General features: G+C 41.1%; 1 protein-coding gene across 1 annotated transcript in view; it reads right to left on the bottom strand.

Annotated features, from left to right (window-relative positions):
• Nucleotides 1-875: 875 nt before the first annotated feature.
• Nucleotides 876-15,078, bottom strand: part of LOC124156070 (orexin receptor type 2-like) — a 45,206-nt gene continuing 31,003 nt past the window's right edge. Inside the window, exon 2 of the mRNA XM_046530381.1 lies at nucleotides 876-3,371. Coding sequence (XP_046386337.1) covers nucleotides 2,175-3,371 — 1,197 coding nt within the window. The 3' untranslated portion in view covers nucleotides 876-2,174. The remainder of the gene's footprint in view (nucleotides 3,372-15,078) is intronic.

Here is a 15,078-nt window from a genome sequence, read left to right on the forward strand (position 1 = left end):
TTTGTGCATGCTATATGCAAGGTGAAGGCCAATATGGTGACTTCAAGTTCCAATACAGCCTTTTGTTGCTACTTTACCATTCATAGGTAAATGGCCCACAAATAACCTTGCTTTCCATTTAACCATACATTCCAAAAAATAATGCTTCTTCTTATTTTCTGTCTTACTTCCCCATTGAGAGGTGAATATGACCGTGAACTCCAAGTTCTAAGATTCCCCTTCTCAGAGTACTATCCTTCCTGAGCAACGCCTGGTGGCTGGCCAGTTTCTTATAAGTCTCAATATTCTGTTTTTCAACCTTATCTTTATCATAAATTTTGTAATTTTTTATGTACTCTTTCAATCTGTGTCATGACAGAAAGAAACACACTAGCCCAATTTCTATCATTCATATGTTCTCTGCTATTAACCTCCAACATCTCCCATGCCTGCATTAAGAAGGATTTTTTTCACAGATGTATAGATTAAATAACATAAAAATAATTTTGCGGTCAAATAAATTGAACTAGCATTATATAAAGATCTTAAATTACTTCTTGTGTGCCAAAATTGATTGAGAGCATGTGTTTACGGCATCAGAAATTTTTGGAATTCTTATTTCCATTGCAGTTCATCTAGGCTATATACACATAAAAAGGATAATTACACATACACATAGAGGATAAATACACATTCAAACTTATTGAATTATTTTATTTTTAAATACCTACTTTATTTCAGTATATTTTATAAAAAATTGGAGTGTGATAAAAAACAGAAATTTCTCAGTATAAAAAGAAGTAGGTAGTGGTAAATGCTAATTTCTACACAGCCATAAGTTTCAAAGTTGAAGTGAGGAACATTTAACATCCAAGGAACTGATTTTTGCTCCTAAATTTTAAAATTTCCTCAGGTTGTAATATAACCTTGCTGTTGTGTAACCTTTGGTTTCAAATGATAATATGCCACTTTGCTCATTGGGAATTGAAAACCCATTGGTGTGGCTGGTCTCCATCTCCTAAATGATACAAGAGAAATTTCAACATACATAGTCCATGAAGAGCAGTGGTTATACGCACTTCAGATTATTTCACATCACAGTGAGACTTTTGGTTACATTAGCACTTTTAATAAAAGTAATAGTCTTACAGGGCAAATACTTTGCATGACTTATTCTTCAATCCAGTCACTCTGCATCATGATTATTGCAATATGGTTCTAACACATCAGAATAAATAAGTTCAGAATTAGATTCTCTGGAATAATTTGAGCATGTACCCAGTCACTCAGGATCTTATCCTTCTGAACCAGAAGAGGGCAAGCAGAGCGGTATTATAGAAATTATCAGTTTTTTTAAATCCTTTATACTGGACACTATGATGGCAAGCTGAATAATTGATCCATAGAAACCTCCTTTACTTGTGAGATTCCTTGGTGAAGTCACATGCTGCCGGTTATAGTCAAAGCGTGGTTGCCACACGGAATGGATAAATAACATTTTGTCACTATCAAGCACAAAGAAATAATAAAAATAATTATAAAATAATAAAACAACAGTTTGAACCATGTCACTTCATCATATTTTTGGTAACTATGAGTGGAATATGTTATGAGTTCTTCAGTAAGTTCTCTCTTAAATATTCCTCAGAACCTTGACTCGATTTTACAGTTCAAATCGACATTGGAGATCACTTTTTTGTTTGTTAATGCTGGACATTGGAGGATCCAAGGGGGGTAACATTTAAAGAGCAGTAGTCATGGGCGTCACCAGGATTTATACTTGTATGTATGGGAAAGCGGCTCTGTGTGTGGCACTGTCCAGGAGGTGGTGAATGAAATTAATCAACAAATTCCTTTTTAGGGGAGGCAATTATCCATCCTAACTCCCTTTGGCTGACTTATGTTCGATGGTGATCAACTATGAGCAGTATCTTTATTGTCTACTCTCCTTGGAAGTATCCCTACCCCCTAAATTGATGTTCTGGAGCCGCTTCCACCCTGCCCATCATAATAGTTGGTAATCCTTAAGTTGTCGGTATGCCCACACTCTGGAGAGAATCCCCTTAAATTGATGTTTTGATCCACCCTTGATGTCAGTTGAAAGTCCAAAAAGCCCCTCACAGAGGAGAGGCCAATCACAGATCAGCAGATAATTGCACATCATCCCCGGGAGTCGTCCTCCCAGCGGCGTCCCCTCAGTCGCCCGTCGAACCCTCCGGACCCGAAGCCACGCTGCCGCTGCTCCTCCCGCACCCGCGGCTGCTGCCCCCTGGCGTGTGCGGGGCGAATCCGATGAGCAGAGCGCTGCCCGTCGGAGTCCTCGACTCCGCTCCGCAACCCCCGAAGTCGCCCACGTCCGCCTCTGTCGACCGGCGACCCTTGAGATCTCCGCCGCCCAGGCAAGCCCCGGCACCCACCACCGCGGCTGTCTCCGCCGAGAAGCAGCCCCTGCGGCGACCGCCCGACTTGCCTCCGCAGCACAGGGCCGCGCGCCAAACCCCGGCCCGACAAGCCCTCCTGAACGGGTGCGAGAGCAGTCCGTAGAGGAGCGGGTTGACCACTGTGTTGAGTAGGGCTGCGGCAAGGGCCCATAGGAAGTGGTGGGCCCTCAGGAAGAAGCCCGTGTCCTCGTTGGGCCGCCGGCCATCGACGTATATGAGTAGGGCGATCACCGCGATGGGCAGCCACATGGCCACCACCACCCCGACGTTCAAAAGAAGCAGGCGCACCACCCGGAGGTGTCGCCTCAAGCGCGCCTCCTCCCTCTGCTGGGCCGCCTGGGTGGCGGCAGCGGAGGAGGGCGCCGCTTGGGAGACCACAGAACCCCTGGACTGGAGGAAGGTACTGTTTTTCCTCCAGGGCAGCCCAGCGGCCCATATCCCCACGAAGCTCATGTCGCTATCCCTCCTCTGAGAGTTATCGTCGGAGGGCATGGGAGTGGGTGCGGTGCACGGCAGGGAGGGGAGCCTACGGCGCCATCTCGATCTTGTGGCGGCGACCTCCCGGAATATCCTGTGGTAGTGGTAGACCAGGAGCGCCATCGGGATGAAGACGGCAAGCGTGAGCACAGGGATGGTGAAACAGAGGGAGAGGGGGATGGGAAGGCGGTCGCTGACTTCCCGGGGGAAGACCACGGTGCAGATGGTGGTAGTAGCTCGTTCGATGCCGTCCGTGAGCTCCGAGTGGTAGCTGGCGGGCAGCATGGCCGTCTGCTGTCGGAACCAGAAGGGCACGGGGATGAAGATGGTGAGGGCGAGGAACCAGACGGCGGCGGACAGGCCGAGGGCCGTGCGGGGCGTCAAGCGGGACCGGTAAGGCGGCACAGCAATGCAGCGGTGTCGGTCCATGCTGATCAGCGCCAAGGTCCAGAGGAGAACGAAGCCGCAGACAAACTGTGAGGAAGAAGATTTAAAAGATTGTTTAAACATGCAAGTGGACAATCGATACATAGTTTCACATTTCTGTTAGCCCATAGAAAAGGTGGGCACTTCCGCTAACTTTGGATTTTACAATTATCTCTTAGCTTCACACAGACAATTAAGTAAAATTAAATATCTTTATAACACACTTCATACAGGGCGTTGTGAAGTTCACCGTGGCACAACTCCAACCATGGACCATTTTAATTAGCACGTTGCTGGGCGAATGTAAAATGTTTATTTTTACATAAATCGAATTTACCTTCCAGTTATCGATTCCATCTACTCACAATCTTGGTTAAACGTTCAGTTTGAATCCATAGAGCGTTTGGATTAGCTGAAAAATTTCGTGTAATTTCAATCAACGTTAGACCACAAGAGTTAAATCTTCAAACATCTCTATTTCAGTAAAAATTCTAATCAAAACAGCGGCCAATTTTGAGTTGAGTAAGAGGCGTTCGGGAAAACGATGAATATAAAAATTGTGAAAAATTGATGATTTTTACTTCAATTTTGTGGCGATCTATAATGCAAAATATCCTGAACCGCAATGCTTTCTTTATAGGAAGGAAAACTAATGTTATTCATTATTCACGAATGTCAATGCTGGCTGGCATTCGCTTCAGTCGGAAATTGCTCTTCCGATTGCATTAATTTGATTCCGCGATTTCCTCTATTGTCGGACAATAAGCCAGTGAATGGCTTTGTCGACCATGGCGTGATTCTCTCTCAACTGTGATTCATACCTTGCTTCGCTAGTCACAAAAGGAGAAGTGACGAGCGAGAGGAAATCCTACTTGCAAATACAGGAGATACGAATATTTTAGCAGAACATAATGGAGGCCACCTTCCCCTAATTACGAATACAATCCTCTAAACACCGGTATCTCGCTATCATGACACAAAATTACGTGGGATATCCGTAATGCAGTGGGGTAGCCACGAATTTTGTTCGGGGGGTTCTAAAACCAAGGGGGAATATTTTTGAAAAACAGGGTATTAAGAAGAGGGTTTTAAACTAATTTTAACACTTTTCATAATCGAAAAACTTCATTTTTTAAAGAAATGTTTTGCTAATTTGTGATTATTCAATATTTTGTTATATTTTCTGAAGAAAAGTAACTATTCTTTTATTCTTCGGGGGTGAGGGGATCAGAGTAATTATCCGGGGGGGGGGGGGGGGGTCCAGACCTCCCCCCCTTGCTACGCCACTGCCGTAATGTGCCGGAACTCAGGTTTCTGATACAATAAAGGGTGGGATTTAGGCAAGTATGATGACTAATTACAGTATGCAGGAGAGAGTATTAGGATTTCAGGTGTTCCTCTTCGTTAAAATATTTTTTGATGAAAAAATGTGGTAGAAAACCCGTAGGATTATTGTGCTAAGAAAAAGCAGCCGAACCCGAAAAAAAGGAGTGTTGTCTTTAATGATTGAATGACGCCTTTTCGAATTAAAACATTTGAAATTTGTTTAAAAGTTATTCAAATTGATCCTCACTTACATTGCTTAGATGACAAATTAGAAATTAGAGGATTTAAAATGCAGTTCGTTAAAACTATTACCTGCATTTAAGTCCAATAGCAGTAACAGCAACTAAATCGCGGAAAATATTCTTCATTCAATAGACAATGTCGTTCACCAATGTACTTATTGTTAATCAGAGTGTTATTTTCCTTCGATATCGTGTTATCAGTACTCATTAAATAGTGTTTTATTGACGTAACAGCATTAACATTTTGTATTCAAATCAAAATTTCTTCAACACGTTTTTTTTTCAACCCATGAAAGTTTATGGGGCTTGACGAATTTTTAAACGCAATTCCTCAATGAGCCGAAATTTTTTATCGACAGGTAATGTACGTTAAGAAGTACATAGGTATTATGAAAATGACGCTTACTTAATCCCATAGTGGAATTTATTTTAAGAGAGGTGATGTGTGACGTGATCTCTCCAAAACCTTTATTTGTGTTGCCTGCTAAGTGCCAATCGTTCCTGAAAGTATCATAGCGTATTTACCATCATCCAGCTCTCGCCATTAATCGTATGAGATATGTCACAAAATTTCTTTATGGTTCTATACCCATTTGGACGCTAAATGATCCATTATTTTCTGCGAAGAACGTTCCGATAAATATCCTGATAAAAATAAACTACCCCCATAATTTTTCGTGATACCGATAAAAAAGATTTAATAGCGTCCGCACCGTGGAGAATGTATAGATTTGGGGGTTCGGCAGTGGATAATTAAATATTTCTCCCTCGCCTAAATTTAATGCCAAACATTACGACATAAATCCAATGCTTTATTTTTCAGTAGTGCTGGGGAAAACTCGGTTACTGGCAGTGGACGAAGCCCATTCGTGAAGAGGAGTAGTGTCGGCCAAGGTATAAAGGAGAATTTTATGATAAGTGATAATGAATTTTTTAATATGAAAAAAAAACCTAGATATTCCCTTTGAAGCTACTTACTCGTCCACAAAATAACAGTTCAAATTCGGTTTTCGTTATTTTCACCCCTTGGCAACTCGAGGTCACATATTTCCCACTATAAATCAATGATACGTAATACGACTGTTATATTTCATTATATTGGACTGTTATATTACGGTTGTATTATTCCTTTGAATCAATAAGAGTCGGAAAACTAAGACTACTTAGGAGTGCGGGGGTGACCAGGTATTTAAGCTCGATTTAAACCCCGTACTTTTAAGTTTATAGCCCTCTGCACTTAAAAATCCACCCAGCCCCCAACCGCGTTTCTCTCCGAGAGATATGGATTAACGAAATTGACATAATTGTTCATGAAACCTGTGCGCGTAAAACTATCATTGAACAAAGTGGTACGGTGAACTCGCAGTATGGCTACTGGTGAGTATGGGATCCCTCGCGTTTCGTTATTAAAAGTAACTGTCGCAAAGAAGCGGAAAGAAAAGAGTGAGAGAGAGAGACCGTCCATTCCTGGAACAACGGCCGAGATCGAGTGGTAGAATGGGTCAGTACGGTACATTTAATGCGATCCGATTAATCAAATGGCGCCGAGTACACCTGCGAAAGACGAAACGGCGAGCTACACTGCGCTCCATCAACGGCAATCGTTTTGGGTATCACACTTCTACGAGTGGTCGGCTGGTCTTCCGTTTTTTACGCGACGCCTGTCTCTCTCCGACTCGGCTGCGCTTTACGACGCTTTCTTGCCTGAGGCTATATGGCAGGCCAATCCCGGTCGCGGAGGTCGGGGCGCCGCGTCGAGAAATCGCCCATCGTTTTGGACCGGCGCTAAAATGTCGCACGATGCCAGAGGCTATATCTTCGGAGGGGTGATATCTTCAGATGGTTATAAAGCCAGGGCATAAAATCTCGAAAAATCAATCTCCGCCGCGGAGGCAAGGTCAAGGCAGGGTTGAAATGGTTGATGCTACAAAAAAATAAGTGAAGGCTCGATACTGAAGTTCTTTCTTAACATGTGGTAAGAGATGTGTAGAAGACAATATAATTCATTTAGGGTGTTGAAAAACGAGTCTGCCATGTTAATTTATTCCGGAAGCGAAGACAGAAAACTTCCCTTTTTATTCATCCCGTTCTGTGACGCGAATTCGTCGAACTCAAGCAAGATAAAGTAAAACCATAGAGTAAGTATATAATATACTTACTCTATGGTAAAACTTAGGCAACGTTAGGGGAAAAAAGTCAGAAGAAAGAAATTTTGTATTTTCTCTATTTAATATTCACATGCTCAAAACTGATGGTTATAATCATGGTTTAAAAATACATTTTTTTGAAAATCCAAAAATCATAATTTTTAACGATATTAATCACACGAGATCTATTTTTCGAAGATCGTAGATCTATATCTCGTGCATCTATTTTTTTCATGACACCATGATCTGAAAATATCAACTTAAAATTACTGGTGGGAAAATATTTGGAATAAATTTTAATCGTATTCACTTGAGTATTATTTTTTATGTGCATGACATGGGGAATCTCGACGTATCGTGCTTTTATTTTTCGCTTACGTGCAGGCGTTCAATCGCGTTCTTTTTGCTTGGAAGCCTTATTTGGTGTATTATTATTTAACCCGTTGCTTAATAGAATGCGGAGATGCCGCGTTGTTTAACCTACTTTGGTGTAGGATTTTATGGATTGAATTCCGTGCGGGACTTACAGTATTTTTCTCCGCTTTTGAATCCATTCCGTTCTGTACCTATTTGAGACAGCCGTTGCCCTTGAGTGGCTCGCCGCGTTATAGCTTTTGAAGTCCGAGCTACTAAAATGTAAGCCCTGAGCTGCTGCCCCACACATGACGTGGTTGTAGCTCTTGAAAAATAATGCTATAAACCTTCGCCGTAAAAACGGTGTTGGGTTTTCGTTTAATGCTACCAGATTTTCGCATGTCGCCCGCTTGGCAGTGTTGTTTGCTGTGAGCATGAAAAACTCTTTCTGCGTTGAAATATTTCCGAGTCGTGCTGATCGCAATGATTGCTATTTATTTAAAGTTATCTCTTGTCGAGCGAATGAAAATTTGTTGGGGATGTTGAATTTATTGGTTGAAATAAAATTTCGAACAGTACAGGAACGTGACAACTCGCATGAATCATTATTGAAAATATTATATCTTTTTCGAAAAGTCTATCTAAATTTTACATCACGCTGAATTCGTTAATTCTGAAGTGAACGTTATCTTCTCCTTTGTGCTTATTTCCCTCCTCTGAGATTTCGGCATTGAAAACTACACTTTTACAATCCTACGTTATTATTTATTTGGTTTTGTAGCTCGAACTGTTACTCCGTCTCGCGCACTTCTTTTTAAACCTCTGCCCACAGTGAAAAATGGTAACTAAAGCATGGAACTTCTCTACCGATCTTTATCCAAGTATATTCTGTGTATTCCCGTGGCACTTGACACATATACATGCAGCGAAATGGCACAATGTTAAAGTGTGTTATATTGTGCGATCTCTCGCGATCCTGTGTAGTATTATATGATGTTCCTATTAAATCGCTAATGCGCTAGTCTCAATCAATGGTAATGAATAAGACTTACTGAGAACAACAAAACTGTACGATGCATAGAAGTTTGTAAAATTGGCAGTCGTGAAATGTGTTTAATTTTTCTGCTTTATCGTGATACATTTTTAATTGCTTTTAGGGGACCTTCGAAGCTCGGTGCATTGGGGCATTGACCCGTTTGCCTCAACGTAATTATGCTACAGGCCTTTTCGGTGGAAATCACAGGACACTGTTGGGTGTAATGGGCACCTCTTTATATTCCGTCCGTTCATGAGAGAGAATTAAACTAACTAGGGAGACTCGAGATCTGAGAATGGGACCACTCTGATTGTTTGAGACCATTGACGCGTAACTAAGGGCTCCTCTCCCTTATTTGCCGTTTGAGTTGACGTAGCGGGGAGCCAACCCTTTCCAGAGTTCGTGGACACGCGACGGTGACCGGCCAGGCACGCATCTCTGGTGCGCCCCACGCTTCACGTAGAGTGCTTCTAATTATTCCCTGCCGGCTCCGCCCTGTCATTCGAAACTTCCCACGGGAAAGAATTGGGATCCAAGGCTTCGTTGCTCATTTTTCGAGCAGTCTTAAGGCTTGGCGTCGCTTGCTTGGACTAAATTGTCCTCCGTCGGAACGTGCTAGTTCGAAAAAGAGAGCAGCCTCGGCATATGAAGCTAATAGGGTGAGAACAAACGCATTTGTGTGACCAGACAATAATAGCTATTGGCTGATGCACCATAATCTCATTACAATAGAAGAGATAAGTTAAGGGAAGTATAGAATCACGCATGTTACACTATGACACATTACTGATCGGGATGTCCCACTGTAATATTCTTTTCACGGAAAATTACCCTTGTAAAAATGGAGCTCAAACGAAAACGCCCCTGTTGTGCACGTCATTTTTTTTCCTTAATTCTTATTTTCGTGCGTACCACGTGTTTGAAACAAGAAAAATTCCCATATTTATTCTTGTATGAGCATAATGAAGGACTCACTCCTTTGCTTTAGAATACTCTTGCGTATTTAGGGGGAATTATCGTAATCATTCATCGTATACGAGAGAAAGTGACTCTCCGTTTTGCGTATCATTTTATTTACTTTATGCCCAAGTCTGAATTTTTTGTTATAAGTGATGACTCTTCTGTAATCAGAGCTCTGAATCTGTGAAATATTTAACTATAACTTCGAGGAAATGGGAGATATTATTTATATAAGTCCAATTCCTTTTTGGATGCGGTTTTTATTCGCCCACCACGGGGAAACGAATAAAATTGCGATAAAACTGAGATTAGAAAACGTTTGGAAATTATATAAATGAACGGCCGAAAACTAATTTAAAAAAATCAACATAGCTGGAGGAGAAATCCAATTAAATATTCGAGGAGTACTCACCATTCGCGGATTTCGTGGATAATTGGAATGTATTGAATATGAACCCTGTACCCTCGGAGAATTAATTATAATGAAATTCGTACCTAAAGTCGATGGGGGTGATTGTGAGGTATGGGGTAAAAGTTAAAAGCATTCCCTCATTGCGTGAGGGTTGATGGTGAAATCTTGAGAAGTGTGATTACGTGGATGCGAATACATTCATTCATATTTAATGCGGAAATGAAAGAAACATGCCCTATGGTTTGAGGGTCGGTCTTATGCCCGCGTGACGCTGACGTGACGGGAGATAGGATAACGATCAGCACTTTTCCGGAGACACGGGTGTAGTTCCGTGTCGAGAGGGGAGCTTAAGAGTTCAAGTGTTTTTCGAGCACCCCGTGTATGAATGGGGTGGATGCCGGGAAGGTAAGAAAGGGGGATGTGCATCACTCAGGGTTTTGCTTATTCATAAGAAAATACGCACGACTGCGGAATTCACCCCTCGCTCCTCACGTCTGGTACATCCTTCAGATTATGTCCTACGTTACATTTCTTAAATGCATAATGTGGAAAATTATGAATACCCAAGTTCTGGAATAAAAAAGTGTTGTTTGTTCTTGATGTCGATACTCCTTCGAGTAAAACGAGTCACCATTAATTCGACAGATAATACAGGTGTGAGTATCATTATAAAGAAAAAGCCGTTTCCCGCGAATCTTAGCATGATTTGCTTTGCACTTTGAAGTAAAAGCAAAAATTTTATGTGGTGGTACCACGTGATATTTCTTGAATGGGCAAGGGTTTGATTCACAAAGTTGATGATAGATAAATTGCCGGTCGTAAAATCATTGCTCATGGCTGAGGACTTATTCGAATAGAGTCAACTGAGAATGGCGAAATTTAGCAGAAAAGAATTTTATGACGGTAATTCATCTTACCACGTACGACTCGAGAAAGTCTCACAAGTGTTAATTTTGTGTATTCTTTTGAAAATCGCTTCTTGTTATTGTGATTGTATTCGGTCAAAAATTATCTCATAAGGTTATGTTTTATTTATATTTTCCACAAGGTATTGTTATACTTAATGCTTCTAATGTTTTGAAAATTCATTGTTTTCCACATTTATTTACACGGGATTATATTCTTGTTCGCAAAATAATTAACGGGGCCATTAGTAATAAAGGATTAAATGAACTGAAATATCAGGTATTTTAAAATCTTCATCCTGGCAGTTATTCTTCAATTTCGTAACATGCCCCCATAAAATTATGACCAGGTGAGTCACTGCGCTTATAAGGCAGGGACGTCATAAAACAAGTTTGCAAGCCTTCTCAAGTTGCGAACATTTTTGGCTAGTGAATCATATCTTCTCTCAAATCTCTACCGAAATTAATGCGTACCATAAAAGACCAACCTCCGTGGCGTGAGAAAGATTTTAATTAGCTTTATTTAATGGAAGTGTGAGCAGAACCTCATACTCGATGGGCACATTTAATTCTTATTTTTTCAGAAATATCGAAGCATTAATTTATCGGAATATGGCCTTCCAGAAATAAGGCTAATATTTAGTTACTAGTTGAAGAGTGACTAAAGAGACTACGTGATTTATTAATCGAAATGTAACGAAAAAATGGATATTACGAGAAGAAGTTACAAATTAGCCTTAATTCATTCAATAAACCCGTTTTGTAGCTATTTTATTTCTCTATCTAGATAACTTCTCAATGCAGAGTAGGTAAATACATGACATGGAAACTAGGTCGTGGTTTTCTTTTAATGGCTATGGGCCACCGAAATCTCCAGTAACCTTTAGTGTGCTATTTATTTTCTTTTTTAATTTTTTTCTTCATGTCTGTGACAAATTCCGCAAAGTCATACGCTTTCAAATATTAATTTAAAAAATTATGCGTGGCTAAAAAGGAGTAAGTACGACTGATGGATTTAAAAGTAAACTTTGTTTTATTCAACGCTGTATTTATTAGAGACTCAACCTGTTTCGACCTTTTCAGATCATTATCAAGAGGTGAATTCATCTTTGACCTCAGGTTGAGTCTTTAATAAATTCTGCGTGGAATACCAAATTTTTATTTAATCTAACACGTCACGATTCTACAAAGTAAACTCGAAAACCGTTGCTTTTAAAAGTACGACTGATTGTGCGGGAGTGATGCGTCCTCTTAATCTCGTAGCCGATAGGTTGTCTCCTGCGTCCGCGAAGCGGCAGGAAGGGACATGGAAAAGACGTGAGGGTGATTTATTAAGCCGGCTGACCTTGTCTGAGGCTCGCGTCTCCCGACAGCGAAGGCGGGGGCCAGGCCGGGTGACTAGGCGGGCAAGTATGCAATTGGGAGGGAGAGGGTGGTGGCGTAATTAGTGAAGGCGACGGCCCTAAACTATTCCGCGTGGCTCGGCCCACTCACCCCCTTAAAGGCACACGCGCCTCCCGAGAGGCTGCGCGTGTCCCGTAGGAGTCGAGAGGGTGGTAAAGAACCACCCCCCTCTTTAATCTCACCCCTCTGTCCTCCTCCCCCCTCTATGTCTATATGTAGTCTCGCATTCGGACGATAGAGCATTGTACTTCTCTGCCCTTTATTCTTTTTCTGGTTTAATGGGGCAAGGAGAGTGGGGTGGTATGGGGTAAAAAAAATCTAGCGAACGAAAAGAGCTTCCGTTGTGACACTCCATGGGGGCCGCGGTATGAGTCAACGGGGTCTCGTGGCATCCCCTTTCGTCTTCATCCCCTGCGGACGCCATGTAGAGATTTAAAGGAGGATTTCAGCTAACTGTACCCCGCGATGGTACATGTTTCTCTCATCTAGTATAATCTCTCAGTTTGCAGTGGCAACCGATGGCTGAGACCCTTAATACCGTTAAGGGGCTGGTGTAAAGGATGGCTGAGATTTATGCCAGTCACTTAGGTGTATGCACTGTTTACTTGTCGGATCAAATTTTGTTCGCACTTAGGGGCAAAATATTGTGACTTAGACGGTGATTTTGCCTGAAATCTCCCTCTTTCTATCGGTGATGCGCCCCGAAGATAGATCAACATACGTTGATTAAAGCACGGAGAATAAAATTTAAATTACTATAATTTAATATAAGAAATTTAAAACACATTTTTTGTTTTCCAAAGATAGTTGGCTCTCCTAGTATGGCAGACTCTGGTAGGTCGCGTGCCTCAAAGCATGCTTGAAAGAGCTTGTGTACGAAATATCAGTAGGCATAAGTTGGTAGGAGCCATTCATCTCAATGAGGTTTGGTAAATTTTTTCAACTACACTATTTCCACTGATAAGAAATATACTTGAACATATTTATGCGTCTAAGAGGTGTTGCACTTTATTGAAATCGCATATTAGAGTTTAATAAAGATGGCTAGAAATAAAGGGCATTTAGTGTCGAATCGGGCATCGAAGTTTGAGCACTCTCACCATACCTTAAGCAATGACACCATAGGAATGAAGTGTTTCACAACTACATCCCATCCTACGGACTTGAAGTGCAATCCGCCAAGCTCGAAAGTAGAGTTGAGAATGAAAAAGGAGAGGTGTCACAATGGCACGCGAATGATGAGCCTGTATTTTATTCAGAAAAATCATCCAACCGGCATGTATTGCACGCATATTTCCTCGAGTGAGTTTCCTTTAATTGGCTGTGATGGTGAGAAATACTTAAGCATAAATTTGTTTCCTTCATAATTAATACGATACGGTTTACACATGAATGAATAGTTGGGCGGTGGGGAAGATTTATTAAAACTACAGCTTTGGGATATGATGCGGTTGAATGATGACTGCATTAGAATTTACGGGTGTCACATCGAATGTGGATGGGAAAGAAAAGTGGTAAGTATCTATCCACTAGATTAAAATATACGACTTTATTTGAAATTATATGCTGGATATCTATAGCTTTTACAGATTCATTCATTCAGATTCTATTCTTATTTATTCAGATTATTTCTTGGATCGAATTGGATTGGTCCATTTATCCCTAAGATATTTGGAACTCCGCTCTTTTACAAACTGGCAATCATTATACATTACTAAGTGCCCAAAAATATCAACCATCTTTTTATCCCTTAATATTTCCATATTTAGAAATGTATTGGTCATATTTCCCATTCCTCACGCTACTTGGAGTTTTTGCTTGCTAATCGATTTTGGTGGATCTAGTTTTTTTTCTAATGATTCGCTATTTAGAATTTTAACTTCGTCCACATTATAATTCAATGCTAGGCGTTCTCTTGCATACGTATGAGCATTACGACTTCACCTCCGAGTTTTGATGTCTAATAGGGTAGTTTCCTTCATCAAAGAAAACAAAAGGCATTGATGGCCATTCGTTACCCACCATTAGTGTATTCATAATACACAAATTATTTGGTTTTTGAAATACCGGTTTAGACGAATGGCAAGGGTCAAATTTTAACCTCATTTGAAAAAGGCCAGATTGGCGCCCATGCGATTCCACTCCACGTGACGTCACAGGGACCTAGTTTCTACACGAGAGTATAGGAGTTATGCATCGTCAGAGGCTACCAATGCATGCATGAGGCACAGAGCTCAGGGAAACATGCCTTAATAATCACCTATTAAAACTGGCTAAGGTCGGAAAGTTTTCTTCGCTTGATAAGGTATTAATAAACCTTTTTTAAGCCATGCGCTACCAGACAGGAAGGTACTCAGCTACCTGTTAGCATCCTGCGTCCTATCAGCGCTCAGAGCCTCGATCAAGGTCACCTACCAGGCGGGAGGGGGAACCAGAAATACGTCACACGGAGAGATTTCCTTACCCGTCGCGTTTTCGCGCGCTTGAAATTTTTCACCTTTCATTTGATCGCGAAAAATAGATATCGTCATTTAAAAATCTAAAAGCGTGAAATACGTACTCCAGGAGTAATAATCTTTCGATTTAGGCAAAGAAAAAATAATAGGAAACCACCCTATTGTCTCATCTTTGGGTATATATAGTTCATTTTAAGTTATGTGGTATATTTTTACAATTAATTTATCCAAAACATCAACTTTTTTCGTGTCTTCATCGTATTAGTCTCCAGTTGAGTGATTACTGTCCTCGATTGGATTTTTTCGTATTGCTTGGAAGCCAATGAAGTACCATCCACTAGTGGCTCGTGTACTGGAAAAAAAGAAAGAACACGGTTGCCGAAGTTGTAATTCGAGTCTAAGCTCATCAGATGTTTAAGATTGCTCATTATCCACCGAACACGTGAGAGGGGAAAGGTAGGGACAAAAAATCTCTTCTGGTGACCCTTAATTGGGAAATTCGATAAAGAAAAG

The sequence above is a fragment of the Ischnura elegans genome, chromosome 3 (assembly GCF_921293095.1).
Source record: "Ischnura elegans chromosome 3, ioIscEleg1.1, whole genome shotgun sequence".
NCBI lineage: Eukaryota > Metazoa > Arthropoda > Insecta > Odonata > Coenagrionidae > Ischnura > Ischnura elegans.